This window comes from Paralichthys olivaceus, chromosome 20, assembly GCF_024713975.1.
Source record: "Paralichthys olivaceus isolate ysfri-2021 chromosome 20, ASM2471397v2, whole genome shotgun sequence".
Taxonomy (NCBI): domain Eukaryota; kingdom Metazoa; phylum Chordata; class Actinopteri; order Pleuronectiformes; family Paralichthyidae; genus Paralichthys; species Paralichthys olivaceus.
The window spans coordinates 6,063,711-6,085,612 of record NC_091112.1 but is presented as its reverse complement, the minus strand read 5'-3'; the positions used below and the strand labels follow the sequence as shown (position 1 = coordinate 6,085,612).

Sequence of the window (21,902 nt, the reverse complement as noted above, 5' to 3'; positions counted from 1 at the left end):
CGGTGAGGAAAATTAAACAAAATAATAGCAAGTGAATGAGTAGAAAGAAAACTCACTGGAAAAAAAAAACCTGGTAATAGCTTTTTTTAATTCTACCCAATTAAATTTAAATTGTGAATGTCCCTTATTTTGATTGTGTCATTAATTTCAAGAAAAAATATAGTTTTGTGTAAAGTCATTTATTTTGGAGAGAGCAGCATAATTAAACATCCATGATTCAGAGGCTGAGAAATGTTGGTACCTTCGTAAAAACACTTGTCTGTCGCTGTGTAAATCGAGTAAGTTCCGTTTTATCCTGAGCACCGCCCGTCAGTCACTGCTTCCACTTTTGCAGATTGCACCGTGGAGCTATAACACTATCAGATGGCAAAGTGTAGTGGTGACACGCTGAGCAGCACCTGGCTGGCACACCTCTGGGATGATGTTGCCAAAAATGTCTCAAGTGATTGTGGAAAAATTATCTCAGAGTCTTCAGGTGGTGGAGATGTTGTTTTCATGGAACTTGGAGAACTTTCTCTTCCATCCTTGAAAAGAAACCAGTCCCTGTTTCTGTGCCACTCAGTTGGCTGCAGCCTAAAAGGCCTCCTGGGTTGATTGCATGTATGGAGTGGGATCACTTTACCCCTGTGCCCTGCTCTTCCGCCTCCACACTGTTCTTGTCATTGGCAGCCCCACTGTAACAATCTCCATTTTAAAGTGGCGGGGTCAATTTCCACTCTGCTCTCGCATCTGGCTCTACAATTTAATTGCTAATGCATCTCCTGTTTCTCCAGCTCCGACGTCTGGGCTTTCCTCTCCACGCCCCCCTCCTGAGTCCCGTCTTACCCCTCCCTCTTTAAATCTTTGCCCTTCCTCTCTAATAAACTTCTCCTCCTCCTCTTTCTTGTTTTTGTTGTTGTTACCTTTTCATCATCTTGTAATGAATAAGACTCAGTGTCGCCTCGGGTGCCTGAGTTGTGGTGGTGAGAAGTCTAATTGGTGACAGGGATGATGGGTCATCTTGACAGGAGAACAAAAGGCGTGGGGTGTTTGATTCGCTTGTGAACTTTGTAGACCGTTATTCAATTCCTGCTTAAGTATTAATAAAGGCTTTACGTGCCAGGGGGAGGATGCAAGGTGCAAGTGTGTGTGTGTGCTGTGTTTATGCAAGGGTGTGTGTGCGTGCAGGAGCTAACTCACGGGCTGCTCATTTTTCCTGTGATGATGATTACTGGGGAACAGTTAAGACTTTGGTAACTGATGAGTGTCTTATGTAACCGTAGCAATAAGGACCCTCAGAGGGAAACAACAGGAGAGTTTTGATGAAGAGACTCAGCACAGGAAGGATGGTGAGGTTTCAAATAATATCTTTATCTTGTTTTAAAATCAGATTAGAGTTTGAGTTTCTGTTTTGGTGAAAGACCTGAGAGGGATTGTAGTTATTCACAGAAGGAACAATATGTTTTCACAGCGTTGACTTGACCAGTAAAGATGAAAAGATTATTTGAGATTATTATTCACATACAGTTGTTTTAGCGATAGATTGTTTTTTTAAATCTTCTAGCAAAACTGCAGAGAATCTCTCTTGTTTGTCTTTTATTCATCCCACGTGCGTTTAATCCAAATGTTTTTTGGACATTGTAAATCGAGATCCAGGCTTTCCAGGATATTGCAGTTTTAGTTTTGTGATGTATCATACAGCCATGATTATTAGGAATTTAACTGGAATTAAGTGACTAAGAAAATCACCGAATCTGTCAAATGTCAGGTAACAATCAACAATCTGAAATTTAACAACAGATGAGAATTCATAATGAGAAATGACAATGCGTGTATTTATCCCCTTTGCTGTTTATGCCATTTTTTTATTCAAGTTACTTATATTACAAATAATTACTTAAAAACAAACGCATGATGAGACCATTAGACTGAACCTGTGCCCACAAACTTTAGTTTCGGTTCCTTGTCACATTTCAGATGTCAAGACAAGTTTATCTATAAAGCACAGTTGACCAAATTGCTGTATGATAAAAACAAAGAGAGAAGTGCAAGAGAAAAGTAAAGATAAAATAAAATAGAAAGAAATGACATAAAATGTGAAAAAACTAAACTGTGTATAGCTTTTCAATTTTCTGTTTTATTGTAATCAAACTGTCTGATGTCCAAAGTATATAATAATTCACAAAAAGCAAAAATTAGGAAAAAGCAAATGTGTGCAGCAGAACTTTAACTCAGATTGAGTTGTGTGGTTAGTGTCTCTGCTTTTAACAGCACTGGTTTAACTTTCTTCATCCCTGTGTGTCTCTCTGATTCATATTTCTGCCATTAAGTCATCACGATCATCTCAAGAGCCCACGTGCACACTCGTGTACTGTCCCTGATCCGGTGGAGTTGGATTAACAAAGCAGAGGCTGACGGGAGCATCCTCAGTCACCACAGTCCACATGGACCAGGCTCCTCGCCCTGCGACACAGTTTGAGGTGGACGTGGACCTGGGCTTCGCTCTCTTCTTCCTCGCCCTCCTGTGCTTCTTCCTGCTGGTGACGGTGGTGCGATGTGCCCAAACGGTGGTGGACCCTTATGGCTCCATCTCCACCTCCACCTACCAGGAGGAGCAGATCACCTGAGGGAGAGCAGAGTAAAATGACTCTGCAGAAGCAGATTTGCTCATGCACTCTTTTTGCTGTGTGTTTTCTGACCATGCAGTTCTCAGTGGATATGATGTTTTTATCGCTCACAGGATTCAGGACACTTTAGAACCAAAAGGAAGCCAATTTCCCTTTTATATCTCTTACTATATAAATCTTTGTAAAGAAAATAACCAGGTCTGTAATGTAGGAAGTATATTTTTTCAGCACAACATTCTCCATCTGAATAAGTCTGCAACTGTCAAGTTACATGAGAATAAATATTGATTGAAAAGACCCAAACATGCATTTTCTGTCGGTTGTGGCTGGATTGCTGAATAAAACCTGGTCTAAAGCGTCAGGGACGTTAACCTGGTGCCTCTGTTTGAAATGGCAATAACAAGATGAACAGTATCAAAGAGCTCAGTCAAAGATAAAGATATAATATTGCATTTATTGCTGTAGGGGAGTAGATATTGATATGGACACTCAGGACACATCCTCAATATTAAGATCACGATCAGTACTACAACCATTAATGACAAGGTTTGAGGATTTTCTGCAAAACGTTGGGGGAAAATTGAGATACAGGATTTTATCAATGAAGAATAATAAAATGTCTTAATTAAATTTCATGCACGTCAATTCACCAAACATGTTCAATTTGAGTAAAAGAAAAAAAAAGAGAGTTTGAAAAAGTGCTCATATTATTTTACACATCTGACAAAATGTATCCTGAACACTTCAGTTTTAGTTCATATTAAGGTTAATCATGCATCTATTAGTTTTGAAATAATAAAACACCAAACACTGATAATAAATATGAACACAATGAGAATATGAATAAAACAATAAAACTAAATGTGCTTTTGAATAAACTTGATTTAATCATCTTTCCTAATTCCTTGTGTGACTGGCTCCCAGTACCACGCCACGCCGGCAGGTGGCGGTGGAGCTCGAAGAAGAACTGAATTTTGAACTTTGAACGACCAAAGCTACAGAAAAGTAAAATGGCGGAAGCAGCGATGTTTTGAAGGAAGCTGAGGTTTTTTTTATTTTCATATCGCTTCACACATTAATGATCCGTCTGAGCAGACGTACCGCGACCTTCTCCACACGACAACCAAGCCGTTCCAATGCTAGCATGCTGTATTAGCTCCGTAGCTAATGAAGCGCGTGTTTATCATCACAGTATCACAACACGATGGTTTTCACGGCGATGTGACGTCAGCTGTTTGTAGTTCTGCAGCGGAATATAAAACAGGAGACAAGAACAGGTGAGCTGCGAGTGTTCCGGTGCTATCAGTGAGAAAGTGCAGCTAACATTAACCATACTGATTTCTTACCCTTTGTTAGCAATGACCTATCAGCGTTCAAACCTCATGACACCTGGTGTCTGTGGGATGAAACCTGTGCAAGACAAAAACTGTGCAAGACAAAAAACTGTGCAAGACAAAAACTGTGCAAGACAAAATCTGTGTAAGACAAAAAACTGTGCAAGACAAAAATCTGTGTAAGACAAAAAACTGTGCAAGACAAAAACTGTGCAAGACAAAATCTGTGTAAGACAAAAAACTGTGCAAGACAAAAATCTGTGTAAGACGTGTTTGAATCCTTCATCATAACAGTTTCCTGCATTGATGTCTGCTGTTGTTAACACATATTGTTAAACCACCATTATTTAAGTTAGTGAATTTCCAAATCACTGTCATTTTAATGTAAAGGTAAAGGTAAAAAGGTAAAATGTGTCACAACATACGATCATAAATGAAGAGTTGTGTTGCTACAGAGGTCAAACAGTCAATGGGACTTTGTTTGACACCGAGTGTCTCACAGAATAACAGCAGAGGTGAGATGTTCACACCTTCAACACGTCCTTCAGACTCAGGACCAGCAGGAATCACACACATGACTCAGACTGTTGATGAAGAGTGATGATGACCTGACAGCTCCTGGACTGTGGGAGGAACTGGAGATGTATCGGCCATATTTATACGCAGTCAATATATATTGTTAAATTCTACATCATTCGTTTCAACATGATATAGAAATCAGGGGAAAAACTATTTAATCTCTGATCAACATTGTTGAGTTCTCTGCTCTAGGTTTTTTTCTTTGTTTCACTAAAGCTTTTTTTTTTCATTGCAGAAAATATCTGACTCTCTGTGTGAGACCATGAATGAGACTTTGAGTAAAGCGACACGTTGGGAGATCGACTCTGATAATCGAATAAAAAAAGCAGTGGTGTTGTTGACCAGACTCCCAGATTATAAGGTCAGAGCTCTACGACCTCCGACGCCTACGCAGTTCTACAGTGAAGATGAGTCTCTCAGCAGCTCGGACTCTGATATGCAGTGGGAGCCAGGAGATGATAGTGATTCAGATTTTTCAGTCTCAACCAATAAACTGAAAGCGGTAAAACCGATAAAGAGTGACACAACGAGAGCACACGCAGCATCAACAAGCAGCAACAACAATGGTAAGCTCTCATACATCACCACTACCACTCACAGAAAAACACACAATGATTCTTAGTGTCAGGTGACTCCACACTAAGGAAAATAAATTATAAATATTATATTTTAATTTTTGATGATAGATCTTTCTAAATCCTTCACTCTGGAACTTTAAAACTGCTCAAGGGTTTAACAATCACTGAAGCTCATATGTTTGAATGTACAGACTTTGTGTTTTTCCACAGGGACAGAAATGGTGCCCATCGTAGGTTTTGACCCTGACACGAAGGTCCGTCCTAACTTGCCAGAGGTAGAGCTCAAAGTGGACATGGTGGTACTGGCCAGGAAGAGGCCCATGATGTGGCAGCGGGGGAAAATAGTGGAAATAGTGACAAAGGGTAAAAAGGAAATGATCACAAACTTGTTAAAACAACAGCAGTGCATTTTGAGAGAACTGTGCTTTTCATCTTTATAATTAATTTCAAACCACATTTGTTTCTTTGCAGAAGATGGACGGTTAAAGTACAAAGTTAGTTTTGAAGAAAAGGGGAAGAGCCTCGTTTCTGGACACCACATCGCCTCTGACCCCACACCGACGCTGGAGCAGCTGTATATCGGCGCTCGTGTGGTGATCCAGTGTCAAAGTAACAAGTCCCTCTTCCGGCCGGGTATTTTAGCGGAGCTCCCAAGTAGAAAGAACCGCTTAAGGTGTGTGTCTCCTTACACTAATACATCACAACCTCAGAAGTAAAGGTTTGTAAAGGTTTAATTTGATTTATACACATTTTACATTTACAGGTTCTTGGTCTTTATGGATAATCACACGCCGGTCTATGTTAGTTTACCTCTTCTTCACCTGGTGTGCCGGCCATGTAAGTGTGTATGAAATGGTGCTTTTAACCTTATGGAGATTTTGTTCATATGTTCTGGATCATAACAGTATTTGAGGATGACATTCATCCAGAGTGACTGTTTGTTTTGCGACAGTGGAGGACGTTCTAGAGAGCCTTCCTGACGACTGTCACAAGCAGTTCATGGAACGGTACCTTAAGGACTGGCCCTTCCCACATTTAACCCAGTACAAAGTGGGACAGACCATACATGTAGAACTGAATGGAGCCCAAAAGAGTTGTGCGGTGCAAGTGGTCGACTGCAGCTTGATACAGGTGGTTTTTGAGGTCAGTATCACTAAGATGGCTGGCGCTCTTATAATGTCCTGTCATGTCTGTGTGAAATGATTTGATCTAATGTGGTGTTTCTGTCTCGTTCTCAGGAGAGTCAACACGAGGAGTGGATCTACCGTGGCTCTGTGAGACTGCAGCAACACATGGCTAGGATATTGGAATCGAAGGAGAATGAAGGGAAGTGACTTATGAACAAAGGCCCAAAGATTCAATGAATTCCCATGAAATCTGGTGGAATGATGGGACATGAGTCAAGAAAGAACCCATTCAAATGGATTTGCACAAAGAGACAGACCCATGATGTTTTTTCATTCACACATATTTTATTATTATTTGTATTTGCTCTATTGTCCCCATTTCCAGAGAGATGTATTAAACATACAATTTTTTAAACATTATTCAAGTGTATTTTTTTCTGCTCTCTGGTCTCAATCCAACTGAAATTCAGTTTGTCTTATCCAGTAGACATAATCTCATGGATGTGATATTTCTCCGTAAGAAAACAAGATCCACATATTATCACTGTGTGTATGACTCTTTAATAAACACATGAAGGAAACTACACTGTAGGAGGAGATGTTAAATTATAAACTATATACTATATCTGTACTTTCTATTCCACTACAGTTTTACAAAGCATTGTGTTACATTTTCTAATTAAAAAAAAAAAGAAATCGATAATGAGAGAGGAATTAGTCCACTGATCCAATCTGTTGGAATGAGACAGTGCCAAGGCTCACACATGTGTGAGTGAATGATGAGTGGTCATGAAGACTAGAACAGTTTTATATAAATACCGACCATTTACTATAACTCATGATAACGAAAGTGTTTTCAATAGAATTCTTTATCAATGTGACATAGTCTTTATGTATATTTGTACAGTATTAAACATAATACACTCTAAAGGCACAGTAAATTGTATAGTTGACTTTTGCATCAGGGAATTGGCTAAACTAGAAAAAATACTTTTACTTTTAATAATTTAAATATATATTTAAAGGCAAGTGCTTTTACTCAAAAGTGGTACTTTCAACTTTTTTCTATTTATTTGTTTGTTTACTTAGTACTTCCTCCACCACTGCTGTATACACACTGTCAAAGAGACACAGACACATAATAAATATGTGTGTACTGTATACAAGTACACGTTGTTGGCCATGAGTTCAGACACTGGGGGGCAGCACTGAGCCTGTCCCGTTGTGGTGCAGCGCCAGGATAAGGCGAAGAAGACGCTGCAGTTGAAAACACGAGAAGCTGCTTGAAGGTAAGTTTCACTTTATTGCTCTTGAAATGAAAAACTCAGAACTTGCACAGAAGAAAACCATCATGACCGAAGATGAAGCGGTGATTGTGGTGGTTTCATCCCGGATCTCCTTCCCTGAAAGAGGAGGAGCGGCTCTCCAACGCGTTTCATCAAATAGTGTGTGTGTGTGTGTGTGTGTGTGTGTGTGTGTGTGTGTCAGATGATGCTTAAGTGTGTGTGTGTCAGATGATGCTTAAGTGTGTGTGCTCATTAATATTTCATTGTACGTGCACTTCGAAAATCAACTAAAGATTTCGAACAAACAGATGAATTAAACATTTTTTAAATCATCTGATAACATATCAAAGACAGTTAATTTGTCTGGAAACCACAGTGATTCTTCTTTCTCTTTGTAAAGTCCCTGATCACTGCTACTTTATTTATGTGAGCAGCTTCTCTTCATGCAGCACCTTTCAAAACCACAGTAACAAGGTGCTGCACAAACATGCAGAGAAACAGGAAATAACAGAAAATCAAACACAATAGAAGAAGAAAAAACTGCACAGGGTAATAAAAGCAATGAACCCATAAGGACTAGACCACAGAAGATAAAACACTAAAAATTAAAAAAGTTCACCTGCTACAATAATGAATCTAGAATTAGGTAAAATCAGGGGATGCAATGCAAAAGGCCTATTTTATACTATATCACATTATTGGCAGAGAACATTGGAACAGAACATATTATGTGGTGGTATGATATGCCATTAAACCATAGACTGTATATAGGGATTTAAAATTGTATCTGTTTATTTTTATGTGTGTGTTGCAGTGAGTATGGAGGAAGACGAGACGAAGATGAGCAAAGAGAAGTTAAGAAAGTGGATCAGGATGAACATAAACAAGAGCGGGCTGCTCCCCCCAGGAGTTCGACAGAAACACCACGAGCTGCAGTCACTGCTGGAGAGGAGAAAGAAAATGGCCGCCAATCTACTGAAGCTCCAAGAGTGAGTGTTGTATCTACACTATAAAGCTAATTCCCTGCATTTATAATATTTATATTGAGCCTGTTGTGGAGGAAAGTTTGACTTCAGCTCCAGGTTTTAGTTAAAAGGCAGACTAGTGGTAAATTGTAATGTCTACACTCAGGGACTTTCATAAATCCACTCCCCTCTGACTTGGAGCAGAGGTCAAGCAACTAAGATAAGAGCCACACACACACTCTACTAATACAACCACTATCTATGTCTTTGGACCATTTTAAGTGCCTCATATTTGTGTTCATTCATATTGTGTATATATTTTTTCTGCTTTTTATGTTTATGGTTCCTTTTACTGCAGGTTACTGTAAGTGTAAAATAAATTCCTGGATCAGCTCCCTAAACCAGAGTTTTGTGGAAATCTATTCAATAGTTTTAGTGGAATCCTGCTGGCAAACAAACAAACAAATGCAAAGTGCAAATCCTTGACATTCGTGTACGTGACATATTAAATTATGCATGAAAATGTTTGAATGTATGTAGATTACAGCATTTACTTCTATGTACTTTTCCTGATTCATTGTCTTTGGGTGAATGTCCTGATGTCCTGCAGGTCTGTGGCAGCGTGTGAAACGATTGTGCGGAAACAGTACTCGTTGCTGGGATGGGAGTACAGAGACACAGATTCTGATGATGACAAGAGTAGCGGTGGTGGCAGTGGTAAGATGCACGTCATTTCTAAATGAACTCTTCGTCCTTCTCCTCTTGGTTGTTGTCAATCTGGCAAACTGGCTTATTTTAGTGTCGTTGTTTAACCTGTGCTCTTTATGTTTGTAGGACATGTCCCTCCATCTCCGTGTGAGTCTGTTCAATCTGGGACTCAAGCCCGTCTTTCTCCAGCTGTTACTGGCTGTAATCCTCTGTTACCAAAGAAAGAGGGCAGTGAGAATCCGCCTAGAATCAGAAAGCGTTTTCGAATGAAGGAACTAGTGGTGGTCTTGACCAGACTGCCTGAATGGCAGATCCGTGATCTACGTCCACCAACACCTCCAATGTCCACCAGTGGAGATGAAAGCTTGGGCGATGCAAGTTCTGATGACAGTTGGGAACCAGAAAAAGAATCCAGTGATTTAGATTTGGAAAGTAATAACTCTGGATCCAAGAAGAGGAGGAAAATGTATCATGCGCCCAAGAAAAAACACGTGAAAAGGGAGAAAACCTGCATTAAAAGTGATCCTGGGAGCATCATTGACACATTGAAATCCCGAGCTAAGAAACATAAGCATAAGAAACGTAAGCAAGAGGGAAAAAATGCAACGAAAGAATTGTCTCCGCCTGCAAACACCAAAGGTAAAGTCCACAAATAACACAACATACGAAAACATGTGAACTCCTCAGGCTTTGTTGCAGATATATTGCACCTGTCATCAGAGCCGGCCCTAGCCTTTATGGGGCCTTAAGCAGAATTTGAGTTGAGTGGCCCCCAGCGCCTCAGTGCCACCAATACTCTTGACCATTGTCAACGCTCGATCATTCACACACAGTCAAACACAAATACACACTGTTCAGTGAAAGCAATGAACAGATGGAGACTTTTGAATAATTGTGGCAGTAAAATCTGAGTCCTTTATTGTCAATGTTCAACATTGTCACCAACATTAAAACAGTGAAAATTGTTTTAGCAGCTCTTCTTGTTACAGCAGCATTTGACTGATTTTAGAACAAGAAGCAAGAAGTAAAAATCCTAAGCAGATGTGAGGAGGAGTCAGTCAATCAATCAATCCATGACTCTGTCTTGGAAAATTAGAATAATTCATTAGATATGCATTTTTATTTGGATCTTCCCCAAAGTGTCCTGTCTGTTTCATCACTTTTTCCTTTTGTAGCTCTCTGCCGATCTTCTGATGACGCCACTAATGACCCTCCCAGTGTTCCTCAAGCAGAGCTCAGTGTGAACATGAAAGTCCTGGCCAGGAGGAGGCCCATGATCTGGCAACGTGGGAAGATCGCCGAAATACTAATGAAGGGTTAGAATTTTTATAAAATCTTTTTAATCTATTCAGCAGCTCAACGTTTAACACAGTGCAACACGTTTGTTCTCTAAAATGTATTTATTTATGTCTTGGCAGAAGATGGGAGGTTGAAATACAAGGTTAATTTTGAAGGGAAGGGGAAGAGCCTTGTGTCTGCTCACCACATCGCCTTGGGACCAGTGTCAAGTGTGAGGCAGCTGTTTGTCGGTGCTCGTGTTGTCATCAAGTCTAAAGCTGACCGGAACTTCTACTACCCTGGAGTCCTGGCAGAGCTGCCGAGCAGGAAAAACAGAATGAGGTGTGTGTGTCTGTCTCTGTCTGTGCGTGATAAATAGAGATGATTCAGTTTTAACTGTTAAATTTCCTTTTTTCTTCCATTGTCCAGGTTCCTGGTCTTTATTGACGATCACACTCCGGTCTACGTTCACTTATCTGGTATTCACCTAGTGTGCCGACCACGTGAGTTTAGGTCTTTACCTATTAAAGTTGTCATTGTGGATTTATTTCAGTGACGAGGAGGAGGTGTGTCACCCATGCACTGTAGAGTTTATACTTCTTGTACATTCAGCAGTAATCTGTCCTTTCAGTCACACCTAATGGTTTACGTGACACGTGTTGTTTTCTTGACAGTGTCGAACCCTCTTGATGATATTCCAGACGACGCCCACAAGAATTTCATGGAGTTCTATTTGAATAGCTGGCCTTACCCACTGCTGACCCGTCATCCGAAGGGAGATATCATCGAAGCGGAACATAACGGCGTCCAGAAGAAGTGTGAGGTGGTGATGGTCGACTGTAGCTTGATCCTGGTTGTTTTTCAGGTATTTTCAGCTGGATTCTTAATTCCCCCCCCCCCATCTGTTATTGTTTAGATTGTGTCACTTACGGGGTTGATGTGTTCTCATGCTCAGGAGGATCAACATAAGGAGTGGATCTACCGAGGCTCCATGCGCTTGAAACACATGATAACGATGAGGCAGCAGATGGAGTTGGAAAAGAAGAAAAGTGACCAATCTACCACAACCAACCTCTAAAACAACACATGCAGTGATCTCTGGTGTTCTACTCGTCTCATGCATGTTGAGACTCACAGGTGCTAAATGGTTCTTCCTGGCTGTAATGGCGGCCAGTCGTGAAGCATTATTGTATTTAATTTGTAATTTTGTGTCTGTGTCTTCCTAAATAAAAACATTATTTACATTTGTTTTGTATGAAGAAAGCAGCAGCTGTTATCAAACTGCTTATTTTCACCAAGAAAAACATTTCTCATGTAAATAGTTTAACATTGTGATGACTAAATAAAAAATATCTGTCAAAATGTTGAGTTACTTTTCAAAGTTATTGAAAGATCACATTTTTACAGACAAGGGCATTTCAAGACAGCATAGTGGGTTGATGTTAATTTGCATCATGTGAGTTGTAAAAGATCCTGCATCTTAATCCTACCACTGATCTTACAGTTTTATTTTTACTAAATCTGCAATATACAGATTTTTATATTTCTAGTGTTAAGTCTTGTGTAATTTTCAAATTGCATTTTTCCATATTGTTTGCCTTCAATTCTTTTTTTTTTAAAACTGTGCCATATAAACAGAGTATTATTATTATTATTATTATTATTATTATAAATGACCAGTCTAAGATTTTAGAGAAATATTCAATTCAGAACAACTTTATTTGTCCCTGGAGTTCAATTTTAAATAATCTAAAAAAATATTATGGTGATGATAATAACATTTTGAAAGATCGTCACTCAAAGTTTATTATCTGCAAATTAAAATAGAAAAAAAAAGTCAAATTTTAACAAATCACATTGGATCAAATGAAAAGTTGACTCGTTTGATTAAAGACATTAAAATGCATGTTTAGATTAAACCTGTAACTTTACATGAATTTTTAAATCGTGAGCTAACTCGTCAACAGTCCTGCGGCTGCAGGGAGACGTCAGCTCCTCTGATCCGGGATCAGCTGCACCGAGCGGACCGGAGGGGGAGAGGCTGTCCGCCTGTTAGCGACACAGCTTCCGCCGTCCGAGCAGCAGCAGCGGCCGCAGCAGCAGCAGCATAGCAGGGGGAACGTGGATCGCCATCACGGATTTCTTGTGGGACAAACGCACGGGTCTCGCTGCTAAAACGGTGACTACGACACACGGCGCCGCTTCGTGCCGTCGAGCGAGCCACGGTGCAAGCTAGCACTTAGCCTAGCGGGCTGGCGTGAGCAGCTAGCTGTGTGGCTAAGATGGCGGTCAAATTATTTACATCCACCGGGGCTGCTAGCGGGACGTGCTAACTGCCAGCGTCTCTCTCGCTGGGGAGTTAGTCAACTGCTTGGGTTTTAAATATGCACTCTCAGTGAAATGTGTTGGTAAACAGGGACGTGTGTGATGTTAGTGCTCAGCAACCAAGGGGGGTTTTTGCGAAGTCAACAACGTAAATGGCTGCGATTGTACGAGGCTCGTGTTTTCATGGTTTGAAAAAAAAAAGAAGAAGACCCGTCTCGAAGTGTTTTGTGAAGCTGGGGTCTGGTGTCGTGGCTGGGACCCAGCTGAGCTAAGTGTTAGCTTGTCGTGAGTGCTCGTTGACTTCAGTTATGTTCTTTGTTTACAGTCGCACCTGGGCCGGTTGTGTTGTTGCTGTTTCAGCGCGATCATGCATCAGTGTTGTCGGGACGTTCCCTCGCATGTGATCCGTGTTGTGTCGCTTCAGCTCCGTTTCAACAGTTGTCTCTTCACCTGCTACGGTCTCTGAGTCTCGATGCTTCCTCTTGATTCACGTGAAAGTCTTGATGTGTGGTTTCCTGTATTCAGATGTGGGTTAGGCCTCCTCCTCCTCCACCAGGAGTGTTTACCCAGCTGTAAATCAGCCCTCTGATTTTTATGAGATCTATCTTTTACGTCACTGGATAAAATACACTTTAAGTAAAAAGCAGTGTTAATAATCATCACAATATACATTTCAACAGTGGCAGTAAAGCCAAAGTCTGATGTACTCACCGATATTTTGCAGGTGTTCCCTGTAGCCATCGTTTTCATTTAGTTTGAGCTGTCTGCCTTCTTTCTTTTTAAAATTCTTAATAATGCTTTTTTTTTATTTTCCATCTCCAATGGTCCTCAAGATGCCTCACACAAGACGATACTCGTCTTCGGACAGAGACAGTCGAAGCAGCTTCCAGGACCGCTACAGAGACCGAGACAGAGACCGAGAAAGAGACCGAGACAGAGGGCGAAGACACAGACACAGAAGATCACCGACATACTCCTCCAGCAGTGACAGAGACAGAAGAGGGCGGGGACACAGACAGGAGGGAAGCTTTGTACGATCAAGGAGGTATGCGTGTGTGCAGTGTGCAGTTTGTTATGTTTAACATGTATTTCATAGCAACACGTCTACATATCTTTATTTAAATTTTGGTTGGTCTGTGTGTTATAATATGTGACTGTCTGTTTCAGTCGTAGTTTTGACAATCGCTCAACGGAGCAACGGCCATTTGACCGAAGATACTGCGAACGGGACCGCGAAAGAGAAAGGGAGCCCCATGGAGCAGCTGAAAGTTACTATCCACGCGACTTCACCCCAAACATGTACGACTACCGACGCGGCCGAGAGCGGGAGCGGGATGAGTCGTACAGGCGGAAAGGCAGCAGGCGTAAGCACAAACGAAGGCGGCGTAGAACCAGGTCCTATAGCCCGTCCTCCTCGGTGAGTACAGCCAGCCCTGAGATTGAGTCTTAACTCTCCTCATCCTCTCTCTGTCCACCTCTCCTGTCTGTTTCACTCAGCTCTTTCTGTCTCTTTCTCTCCCTAACTTTTTCTTTTCCACAGCTCCTGGAATCGGTAAGTAGTACAATCTTTATGATTTGTTTTTGTTCTATTTTATGTTTTTCTTTTTTTTCTCCAAGTCGGTTTTGCTTAAATTGGCGTTTCTTTTTGGCAGAGCATTTTCATTTTTATGCAAATACTTTCTCATTATTAATGATCAACCATTAACTCTTGCTGCTCCTCAGATACACACCCACTGTAGCTTTCTTATTGCATCTTACTTTACACTTAAACCAGAAGCTGTGGCCCGACCTGTGGCAACACTGGATTTAGAAGATGAATTAGAAAAGGCTGAACTGCCTGTCCTGTCAGTCGGTTGGCCACCAGTGAATTTCAGTGCAGTTAGGCTGAAAAAAGTGAAAATGTTCTCCCAAACATCGTGCTAAATTTTAAATTAAACTGAAAGTAGATTTTTGTTATAATTCATTGGCATTTAAAATGTCATTGATTTACTCAAATGCAGTTTCTGTGCGGTTTATATTTGACCACATCTGCTTATTGGGTCGTAAACATTTACCCGAGCAAGGGGTTGACTTGATATAGTATAAATGTTGGTGTTATCTCTCTATGTCTCGTGCTTGATTACATTTGGTCCTCTCATTTTCTTTTCCATCTCGTTTTAATCTGAAAAGTCAGCCTGATCAGTTTTGACTAAGTTATTTCTCTGTCTTAATTGGTGTCTGCGTTGATGAATGGATGTGCCAGTTGCTTCCTTGTTTGTAAGCAGCTGTGGGTTAAAGTTAGAGGGGGGGGCGGGTGAGGAGCAGAGGACAACATGTGATCTTTGACTTGTTCCCTTGCACTATATCCCTATCGTTATATATTTCCTTCACGTGGTGTCATGCGTGAATCGCCCCATGACCACCAAACCCACCTACAACCACAACTACATCAACTACACCACCCTCCTCTTCCCTCCTCGTCTGCCTGTGCCGCCTGACGCCATGGCTGCGGCTGTCCCTGAAACCCCCCCTGTTCCCTTTGGTCGTGTCGTGACCTGCTGATGGCGGTTTGGGTGTGAAAACAGCGGAGCGACAGCCGGACGCGGGCACTGAGTGTGAGGGACGACGAGGAAGGGCACCTGATCTGTCGGAGTGGGGACGTCCTGCAAGAGAGATGTACTCACTGCCACTACTCTATCGTAACCCTTCTCCATATGAGTATTAAAGCATAGAGCATTTACATGACATGGGAGTGCCTGATGATGATGCCTTGCTAGAATGCTCTTCGCTCTAATAGCTGAAATAGCAGGGTGGATTGCAAGAAGGTGTTAGGAGGGATGTTAGATACTTTTCCCCTTTTCGTTGTAGGATTTTAAGCTGTGGAGCATTTTCTATGTTTCACAGGTTACTTGATTTCCCTAAACGTAGAATTCCATTTGCAGCTGTTTGCCTCCGATGTGTTTTAGATTAAAACATAAATCTATAACTTCAGCTAGCCATGAAGGTTTCAGGATTTTGTTTATTTTTTATTTCTAACATGCACATCACCTATTTAGCCTGTTTATATTATATCCAGTGCACATATAGACAGAACATATATACTAACACTTTGGTTATTTTCAGGATCATTGTTGAGTTTAAATTATTTTCCCAGCGTTACACACATACACAATGTGTCCTTTTGGACAGAGACGACCATGTCTTGAAAGGACGTGTTCTCGTTTTCGATGGCTGCAAATTGGTCATCAAATAAAGGGAGCGCTTTACATCTGCCCCCTTGTCGTAGAGCAATTTATCCGATTATCATAGATTACATCAAAGTGTGTCCAGTCTGCCAGATCTGAATAGGCAGCCATTTGAAAAGGGGATGGGCGCTAGCATGGATACGCCTGTCTACACTTTTGCATTTTGTTTTTCTGCTCAAGTCCACATGTCTAATGCTCCTGTTCTTTCTTTCCCTGCTCTCCCCTTCTCTTCCTTTTCTCTCTGTGTGGTGTTGCAGATGAGATTGTCAGCACTTTGGGGGAAGGCACCTTTGGGAGGGTGATGCAGTGCATTGACCATCGCAGGTGTGTTTGTGTGTATGTGTGTTTGTGTGTATGTCTGTTTGTGTGTCAGTTAAAGGTGGAAATCAACAGTTGTGAGTCTCTGGGGTCCTAATTCCAAGAACCCCAGGAGGGAATATTTACTCACTGTGCTGTGTGTGTCTGTGTTGTGCTTGTGGGGGGTTAGACTTGAGCAGCATGACTGGAATAGTAATATATTTTATCCATGTTTACTATAGTTTACCACTGTGGTTCACTGTTTCCAGTCATTGGTTGTTTATGTAAAATCTTCACACTAGATCCCCAAATTGTTATCTTAACTATTAAAATAATTATTGTTATAGTGATGCACACAGGGATTCCAGGATAATGTCTTTTCACCAATTGGAGCTGCTGTAGGAAGTTACTTCTCCTTTTTCATCATATAAATTACTTTGCTGCCAAAATTTTATCTTTCAACTGTGGAGGCAAACAAATCATTTCACTGAAATTCAGGCTCTTCTCTTGGAACTGCATCTTCTTCTCAGTGATTTTTGTGTTTAATTACCTCTTACAGGGGAGGAGCCCGTGTTGCTCTGAAAATTATCAAAAATGTGGAGAAGTACAAGGAAGCGGCTCGTCTGGAGATCAATGTACTGGAGAAGATCAACGAGAAGGACCCTGATAACAAATTGTGAGTTTCAACTGAGTACATTGCTGCTGCAATTTAATGATCTGTACAAGCAACACTGCTGGAAGCAACTTTATTTAACTCGTTAGAACTGAGTGATAAACCTGAAATTATCGCTGACAAAGTTTTGTTCATGTCATTGGGTTCTGTAAAGGCCTCTCTCTCTCTCCTAGAAACGTTTGAGTGTTAACAAGACATGTTGTGCATCATCAGCCTCTTTAAAAATCTATAATTTAGCTGTGGCTAAATTTAGTTTACTGCTGTTGGTATGAATGATTCACTTCATCACTGCCAAACCTTGTGTTTCTGCGGGCATCTGTGGCTCAGGTGGTAGAACGGGTTGTACACTAATGGCAGGAGTGATTGTTCTGCCCATTGCTCCTCCTACTGTCTTTGGGCTAGACATTGAACCCCAACTTTTTGCAATTGCGAAGTGCTTTATACACATCTAAGGTAAAGAGTGTGTTTATTCTGGAAGTGTGGCCATTGACCTTTGTTTTCTTTGTACCTTGCAGTCTGTGTGTACAGATGTACGACTGGTTCGACTACCATGGTCACATGTGTATCTCCTTTGAGCTGCTCGCTCTCAGCACCTTCGACTTTCTAAAGGAAAACAACTACCTGCCATACTCTATCGGTCAGGTCCGGCACATGGCCTACCAAATCTGTCTGGCTGTAAAGTGTAAGTTTTGTTTATGTTCTCTATTTGATTTTAGAACATAAAAACTTTAGGAGAATAAAAATCCAACAAATAGAAACATTAACTATTATATATATATATTGCTGTGCAGTTTAAATAACCAACAGAGCATTTTAATTCTCCTGTAATGAAACATTAATGTCTCAAAAACAAGTTTAAAAACAAACTAACAGACACGCCCTCCTTCGCTGACGTGTTTGGGTCATTTGACTGAATGGGGCGTGACTGGAGTAGAAACAGCTGTTTGTAACAGACAGCCTGAAACCACATGAGGGCATCATAGCTTCAAAGTGATCTCTGATTCTTAACTTGGAAGAAATGATACTGGGTAAATCCTGCCCTGGTGTATTAAGTTGTTGAGTTACTGTTTAAAATATCAGTATCTTTATTGATTCTGTTCTTTTACTTTTCTAAATGTTGTCAAATGTTATCTGAAAGGAATTAAGACAAACCCATTAAGTGAGCAGAAGATGGGATATATAAAGTAGCTTTAAGTGCATTTACAGTTAAATGCAAAATACTAAATATGCAACATTTTCCTCCACAGTTCTCCACGACAACAAGCTGACGCACACAGACCTGAAGCCTGAGAACATCCTGTTTGTCAACTCAGACTTCACTATGTCCTACAATGTAGAAAAGGTATGAGGCGGAGGAATGCAATCACACTTTTCTGTTAGACACCTAAAAAAGTTTTCTCATGAATTTCTGTGAAAGTCATTAGCTGTGGTAGAAACTTGTGTTTTCTTGTCGACAGAAACGTGAAGAGCGGACGGTTAAGAGCACGGCAGTACGTGTAGTGGACTTCGGCAGTGCCACGTTTGACCACGAGCACCACAGCACCATTGTGTCCACACGGCATTACCGTGCCCCTGAGGTCATACTAGGTGAGAATGACCGTGAGCTGTTGTCATTGAAAACAACAGTTCCTGGGAGAACATGTGCGGTTATTTCTACTGACCACAGGTTTCTTCAGGGAGATCAGTTTACAGATAAGCAGCTCAGTTGGCACGACCTGGAGCTTTTTGTAGCAACAGGCTACGTCCTATCAGTGGAACCCAGCACGACTCAGCACCCCCATCCTGATTCATCTAATCAAAATCATTTTAAGGAAATGAGTCCGTAAGCATTAAACCCAGACTGGTGCAACATGTTTTAATGGTTTCACTGTGTTCTTGTCCCTCAGAGCTGGGCTGGAGCCATCCCTGTGACGTGTGGAGCATAGGGTGTATCCTGTTCGAATACTACCTGGGCTTCACCTTGTTTCAGGTACAACAACTTCTGCCAGCAGGTTACATCCGACACCACAGCCTCACCCATGTTTTAAGATAATAGGTAAAATAAAAGTATCTGGTGTGATGACCTGGGCCCTTATTTATCAAAACGCCATTCAATCATCCACCTGATGGGAAATCCTTCATCTTAGTGTAGCTCTGCAGCTCTTCTCTATTTCTGGAGTGTACCAGAGTAACATCAGAGGCAAAGACAGCTTAACCCAAAATTCGAGGACCCACTTCCCCCTGGCAGGCTTTGTTGAGTGGTTGGCAAGAGCACTTGTGTCAGCTCTTATTTTCATGATGAGTGGAAGCAGAGAGCGCAAAGAGGAAGCAGAGCACTCTGCCCCGCTGATGCTCATCCACACAGCTCAGGAAAAGCATCTCTTATTAAAACACCATCATTCTTAAAATCTCAGGCTTGACAGCGGGGTATTGCAAAACCTTTCTTGTACGTGTATACTGTGCAGCACTACAGCAAATGCACATACGTAGTAAATGCAGCAGCAATTGGTTCAGTTGTTTTGACCCTAGAGGAATTAGCCCTTTGAGTTATTTGTGAGCTGAACTGTCTCCAATTACCCGTAGAAGCTCAAGCAGCAGCAGCTAAACCTGATTATCTTCGAAATCAAGTCTCGTTCTGTCTTTTCCTCTGTTCTACTGAATCTTGGTTATCCCTCTCCTTACAGACTCATGACAACAGGGAGCATTTGGCCATGATGGAGAGAATCCTAGGACCAGTGCCCTCAAGGATGATTCGTAAGACAAGGTGAGAAGACTTTAACATACCTTTTAATCAACATACACAATGGAACTCTTACTGACGTCCGTACCCTTTCAGGAAGCAGAAATATTTCTATCGGGGACGTCTGGACTGGGACGAGAGCTCGTCAGCAGGGAAATACGTCAGAGAAAACTGCAAACCTCTTCGGGTAAGAGGAGTGGATAGATATTGGAAAATGAAGAAAAAGAATATTTAGCTGGGCTGATAATTGACAAACGTGCTTTGTTCTGAAAGAACAAAAGTGCCTTTGTTTTGTGCGACAGTTCTTCTCTTGACAGTCTCTCAATATTCCTCCCTCCCCCTCTTTTTTTCTCTTGTCTTCCTCTCTGTCCTTTCATCAGCGGTATTTGCTGTCGGAGGCGGAGGAGCACCACCAGTTGTTCGACCTCATTGAAAGCATGTTGGAGTATGAGCCCACGAAGAGGTTGGTGCTCGCAGACTCCCTCAAGCACCCTTTCTTCGAGAGCGGAGGCGCCAGCGAGGCAACGGGCAGCAAGAATTGGGAGGGCAACAGAGACATCAGCCGGTGACCCTCGGGTTTCAGAGACTGAATGACAGAGGAGATCATGTTCTATAAATGTGGAACAGGTGAACTGTTGAACGAACTGGGGGCTTCGGAAGATGTCATTTGTCATTAGAGCATGGACACCGTAACTTCCTGCTCCTCCATCCCGTCCCTCTGACGTCCACCTCTGCAGCCACAGGAGGCATGTTTTTGTTTCGCTGCAGAGACCAAAACAGCCCACAAAAGACTAAAAAAACCAATCTTTTGTAGTGGTTACAGCCTCAGTCGAGGTCAAAAATCATGGAAGAATGTTTGCACCCACAGTAGCCCTCTATGCAGCTCCTGTCTTCCTTTAGATTTCTGAACCACCTTCGTCCCACCCTCCGTCCGTCTTTCGATTCCATCAGCATGTAAAGACAATAATTCAGCTCTCTAAAGGAAAGAAGCAAGACTTCAAAAGTCAGTTTTGGTGCAGAAATGTCTTCCGACTCTGAAGTCTCTGAGGACAGGGTCAAAAGGTGATAGAGCTGTGTACGCAGCACAAGTCTTCACCCAGATAAATGTAAGCAGTTACATACAAGAAGTTATGCTAACATCAAACCAGTGATAGTTTAATATCACGTTTCCTTGGAAATTGCAAGAATCTTCAGTAGAAGCAAGTGTCTGAAGTTTTGTTTTTGAAAGGTGAGCACTTCCTTCATAGGTCACTTTTCAAGTATTTTTTTTTTATGTATAAAAAGGTTTATTCCCTATACGGAGACTCTTGCTCTTAATGTCCCAGTTATTATTTGCCAATGAGATGATAATGGTGATGGACGCTCCACACTCACACACAGGCCTCTGAAGCCTGTCTTATTGATCTGTTTATGTTATGCAATGCTTTTCTGGGTGTGGGTGTGATTAAGTGTGGATAGAGTGGTTGACACTTCCATGTTAATGTTTTGCTCAGAGTCTTTTTAATAGTTCAGCATTAGTCATGGGAATATTCTCACAACAACAACAAAGTTTACCTGCCTTTTTTTTTTTATTTTCCCATGTGTGATTATGGTCGGACGTGAAGTCTGTCCATCGAGGTTAAGCACACAGCTCCTGGTGGAAGCCAACGAGCCACACACACACAGACACACACACACACACAGACACACACACACACACACACACACACACACACACACACACACACACACACACACACACACACACACACACACACACACACACACACACACACAACTCCTGTCGACGTATTTATTTTGAGTTCCAATAGGTCAGTCCCCTCCCCCACTTGTAAATTACTTGTTTCTTTTGTATGAAATTAAAGCGTATAAAACTGTATATATGTACGATTGTGTAGAATTAAAGCTAAGTCCTCCTTGCCAGAGGCTTACGTGCTCTCAGTATCGGTTCAGGCCTCTGGTTGCTAAAAGGAGGCGTCCTGTCTTTAAATACCACCACTGTGTCTGAGTTCGTCTCTTAACCGTCGCTGATTAACGCTACCTGCTGGATGATTTACAGAGAGATTTAAGAGGTGAGCAAAAAGAAAGATCTGCCGCCTTAATATATCCTCTTTAAATATAGGCTCATATAAATAGATTGTGTATATTAAATATCTTAATGGATTTTTACTTTTGACACAATGTACATTAGTAGTAATGAGGG

General features: G+C 41.4%; 4 protein-coding genes across 8 annotated transcripts; all 4 read left to right on the top strand.

Moving 5' to 3' along the window:
- Positions 1–1,118: 1,118 nt before the first annotated feature.
- On the top strand, positions 1,119–2,977 carry LOC138405906 (cortexin domain-containing 1 protein). Its single transcript, XM_069516399.1, has 2 exons — positions 1,119–1,328; positions 2,310–2,977. Exon 2 carries the CDS (start codon positions 2,424–2,426, stop codon positions 2,604–2,606), a length of 183 nt encoding a protein of 60 aa, XP_069372500.1. The 5' UTR covers positions 1,119–1,328; positions 2,310–2,423; the 3' UTR covers positions 2,607–2,977.
- Positions 2,978–3,576: 599 nt separating this feature from the next.
- setdb1a (SET domain bifurcated histone lysine methyltransferase 1a) lies at positions 3,577–6,644 on the top strand. Its single transcript, XM_020102426.2, has 7 exons — positions 3,577–3,883; positions 4,755–5,085; positions 5,308–5,460; positions 5,569–5,770; positions 5,861–5,934; positions 6,050–6,240; positions 6,336–6,644. The coding sequence occupies exons 2-7, from the start codon at positions 4,782–4,784 to the stop codon at positions 6,429–6,431; spliced, it is 1,020 nt and encodes a 339-aa protein (XP_019957985.1). The 5' UTR covers positions 3,577–3,883; positions 4,755–4,781; the 3' UTR covers positions 6,432–6,644.
- A 766-nt stretch (positions 6,645–7,410) lies between these two features.
- On the top strand, positions 7,411–11,823 carry LOC109639136 (histone-lysine N-methyltransferase SETDB1-B-like). Of its 2 annotated transcripts, none has more exons than XM_020102430.2 (9): positions 7,411–7,513; positions 8,325–8,499; positions 9,086–9,192; positions 9,310–9,822; positions 10,359–10,499; positions 10,602–10,803; positions 10,891–10,964; positions 11,136–11,326; positions 11,417–11,823. In XM_020102430.2, exons 2-9 carry the CDS (start codon positions 8,330–8,332, stop codon positions 11,537–11,539), a joined length of 1,521 nt encoding a protein of 506 aa, XP_019957989.2. In that variant the 5' UTR covers positions 7,411–7,513; positions 8,325–8,329; the 3' UTR covers positions 11,540–11,823. The 2 variants fall into 2 exon arrangements, with proteins under 2 accessions (XP_019957989.2, XP_019957986.2); XM_020102427.2 differs by lacking the exon at positions 7,411–7,513 and adding an exon at positions 7,530–7,669.
- A 603-nt stretch (positions 11,824–12,426) lies between these two features.
- On the top strand, positions 12,427–21,694 carry clk2a (CDC-like kinase 2a). Of its 4 annotated transcripts, none has more exons than XM_020102509.2 (13): positions 12,427–12,640; positions 13,620–13,831; positions 13,954–14,203; positions 15,351–15,441; positions 16,268–16,334; positions 16,867–16,983; positions 17,496–17,662; positions 18,228–18,322; positions 18,438–18,567; positions 18,867–18,949; positions 19,644–19,723; positions 19,796–19,886; positions 20,080–21,694. In XM_020102509.2, the coding sequence occupies exons 2-13, from the start codon at positions 13,620–13,622 to the stop codon at positions 20,266–20,268; spliced, it is 1,572 nt and encodes a 523-aa protein (XP_019958068.1). In that variant the 5' UTR covers positions 12,427–12,640; the 3' UTR covers positions 20,269–21,694. The 4 variants fall into 4 exon arrangements, with proteins under 4 accessions (XP_019958068.1, XP_069372495.1, XP_069372496.1 ...); XM_069516393.1 differs by lacking the exon at positions 12,427–12,640 and adding an exon at positions 13,117–13,244; XM_069516394.1 differs by lacking the exon at positions 15,351–15,441 and having other exon boundaries at positions 12,441–12,640.
- The last annotated feature ends 208 nt before the right edge of the window (positions 21,695–21,902 follow it).

Bases quoted from the DNA above. Each gene is read 5' to 3' on its own strand.
- LOC138405906 (XM_069516399.1), top strand. From the start codon at position 2,424: ATGGACCAGGCTCCTCGCCCTGCGACACAGTTTGAGGTGGACGTGGAC.
- setdb1a (XM_020102426.2), top strand. From the start codon at position 4,782: ATGAATGAGACTTTGAGTAAAGCGACACGTTGGGAGATCGACTCTGAT. The intron at 5,086-5,307 runs GTAAGCTCTCAT...GTTTTTCCACAG, and splicing joins AACAAGCAGCAACAACAATG to GGACAGAAATGGTGCCCATC. The intron at 5,935-6,049 runs GTAAGTGTGTAT...GTTTTGCGACAG, and splicing joins TCACCTGGTGTGCCGGCCAT to TGGAGGACGTTCTAGAGAGC.
- LOC109639136 (XM_020102427.2), top strand. From the start codon at position 7,540: ATGAAAAACTCAGAACTTGCACAGAAGAAAACCATCATGACCGAAGAT. The intron at 8,500-9,085 runs GTGAGTGTTGTA...GATGTCCTGCAG, and splicing joins AATCTACTGAAGCTCCAAGA to GTCTGTGGCAGCGTGTGAAA. The intron at 9,193-9,309 runs GTAAGATGCACG...TTATGTTTGTAG, and splicing joins GAGTAGCGGTGGTGGCAGTG to GACATGTCCCTCCATCTCCG.
- clk2a (XM_020102509.2), top strand. From the start codon at position 13,620: ATGCCTCACACAAGACGATACTCGTCTTCGGACAGAGACAGTCGAAGC. The intron at 16,984-17,495 runs GTGAGTTTCAAC...TGTACCTTGCAG, and splicing joins AAGGACCCTGATAACAAATT to TCTGTGTGTACAGATGTACG. The intron at 19,724-19,795 runs GTGAGAAGACTT...GTACCCTTTCAG, and splicing joins AGGATGATTCGTAAGACAAG to GAAGCAGAAATATTTCTATC.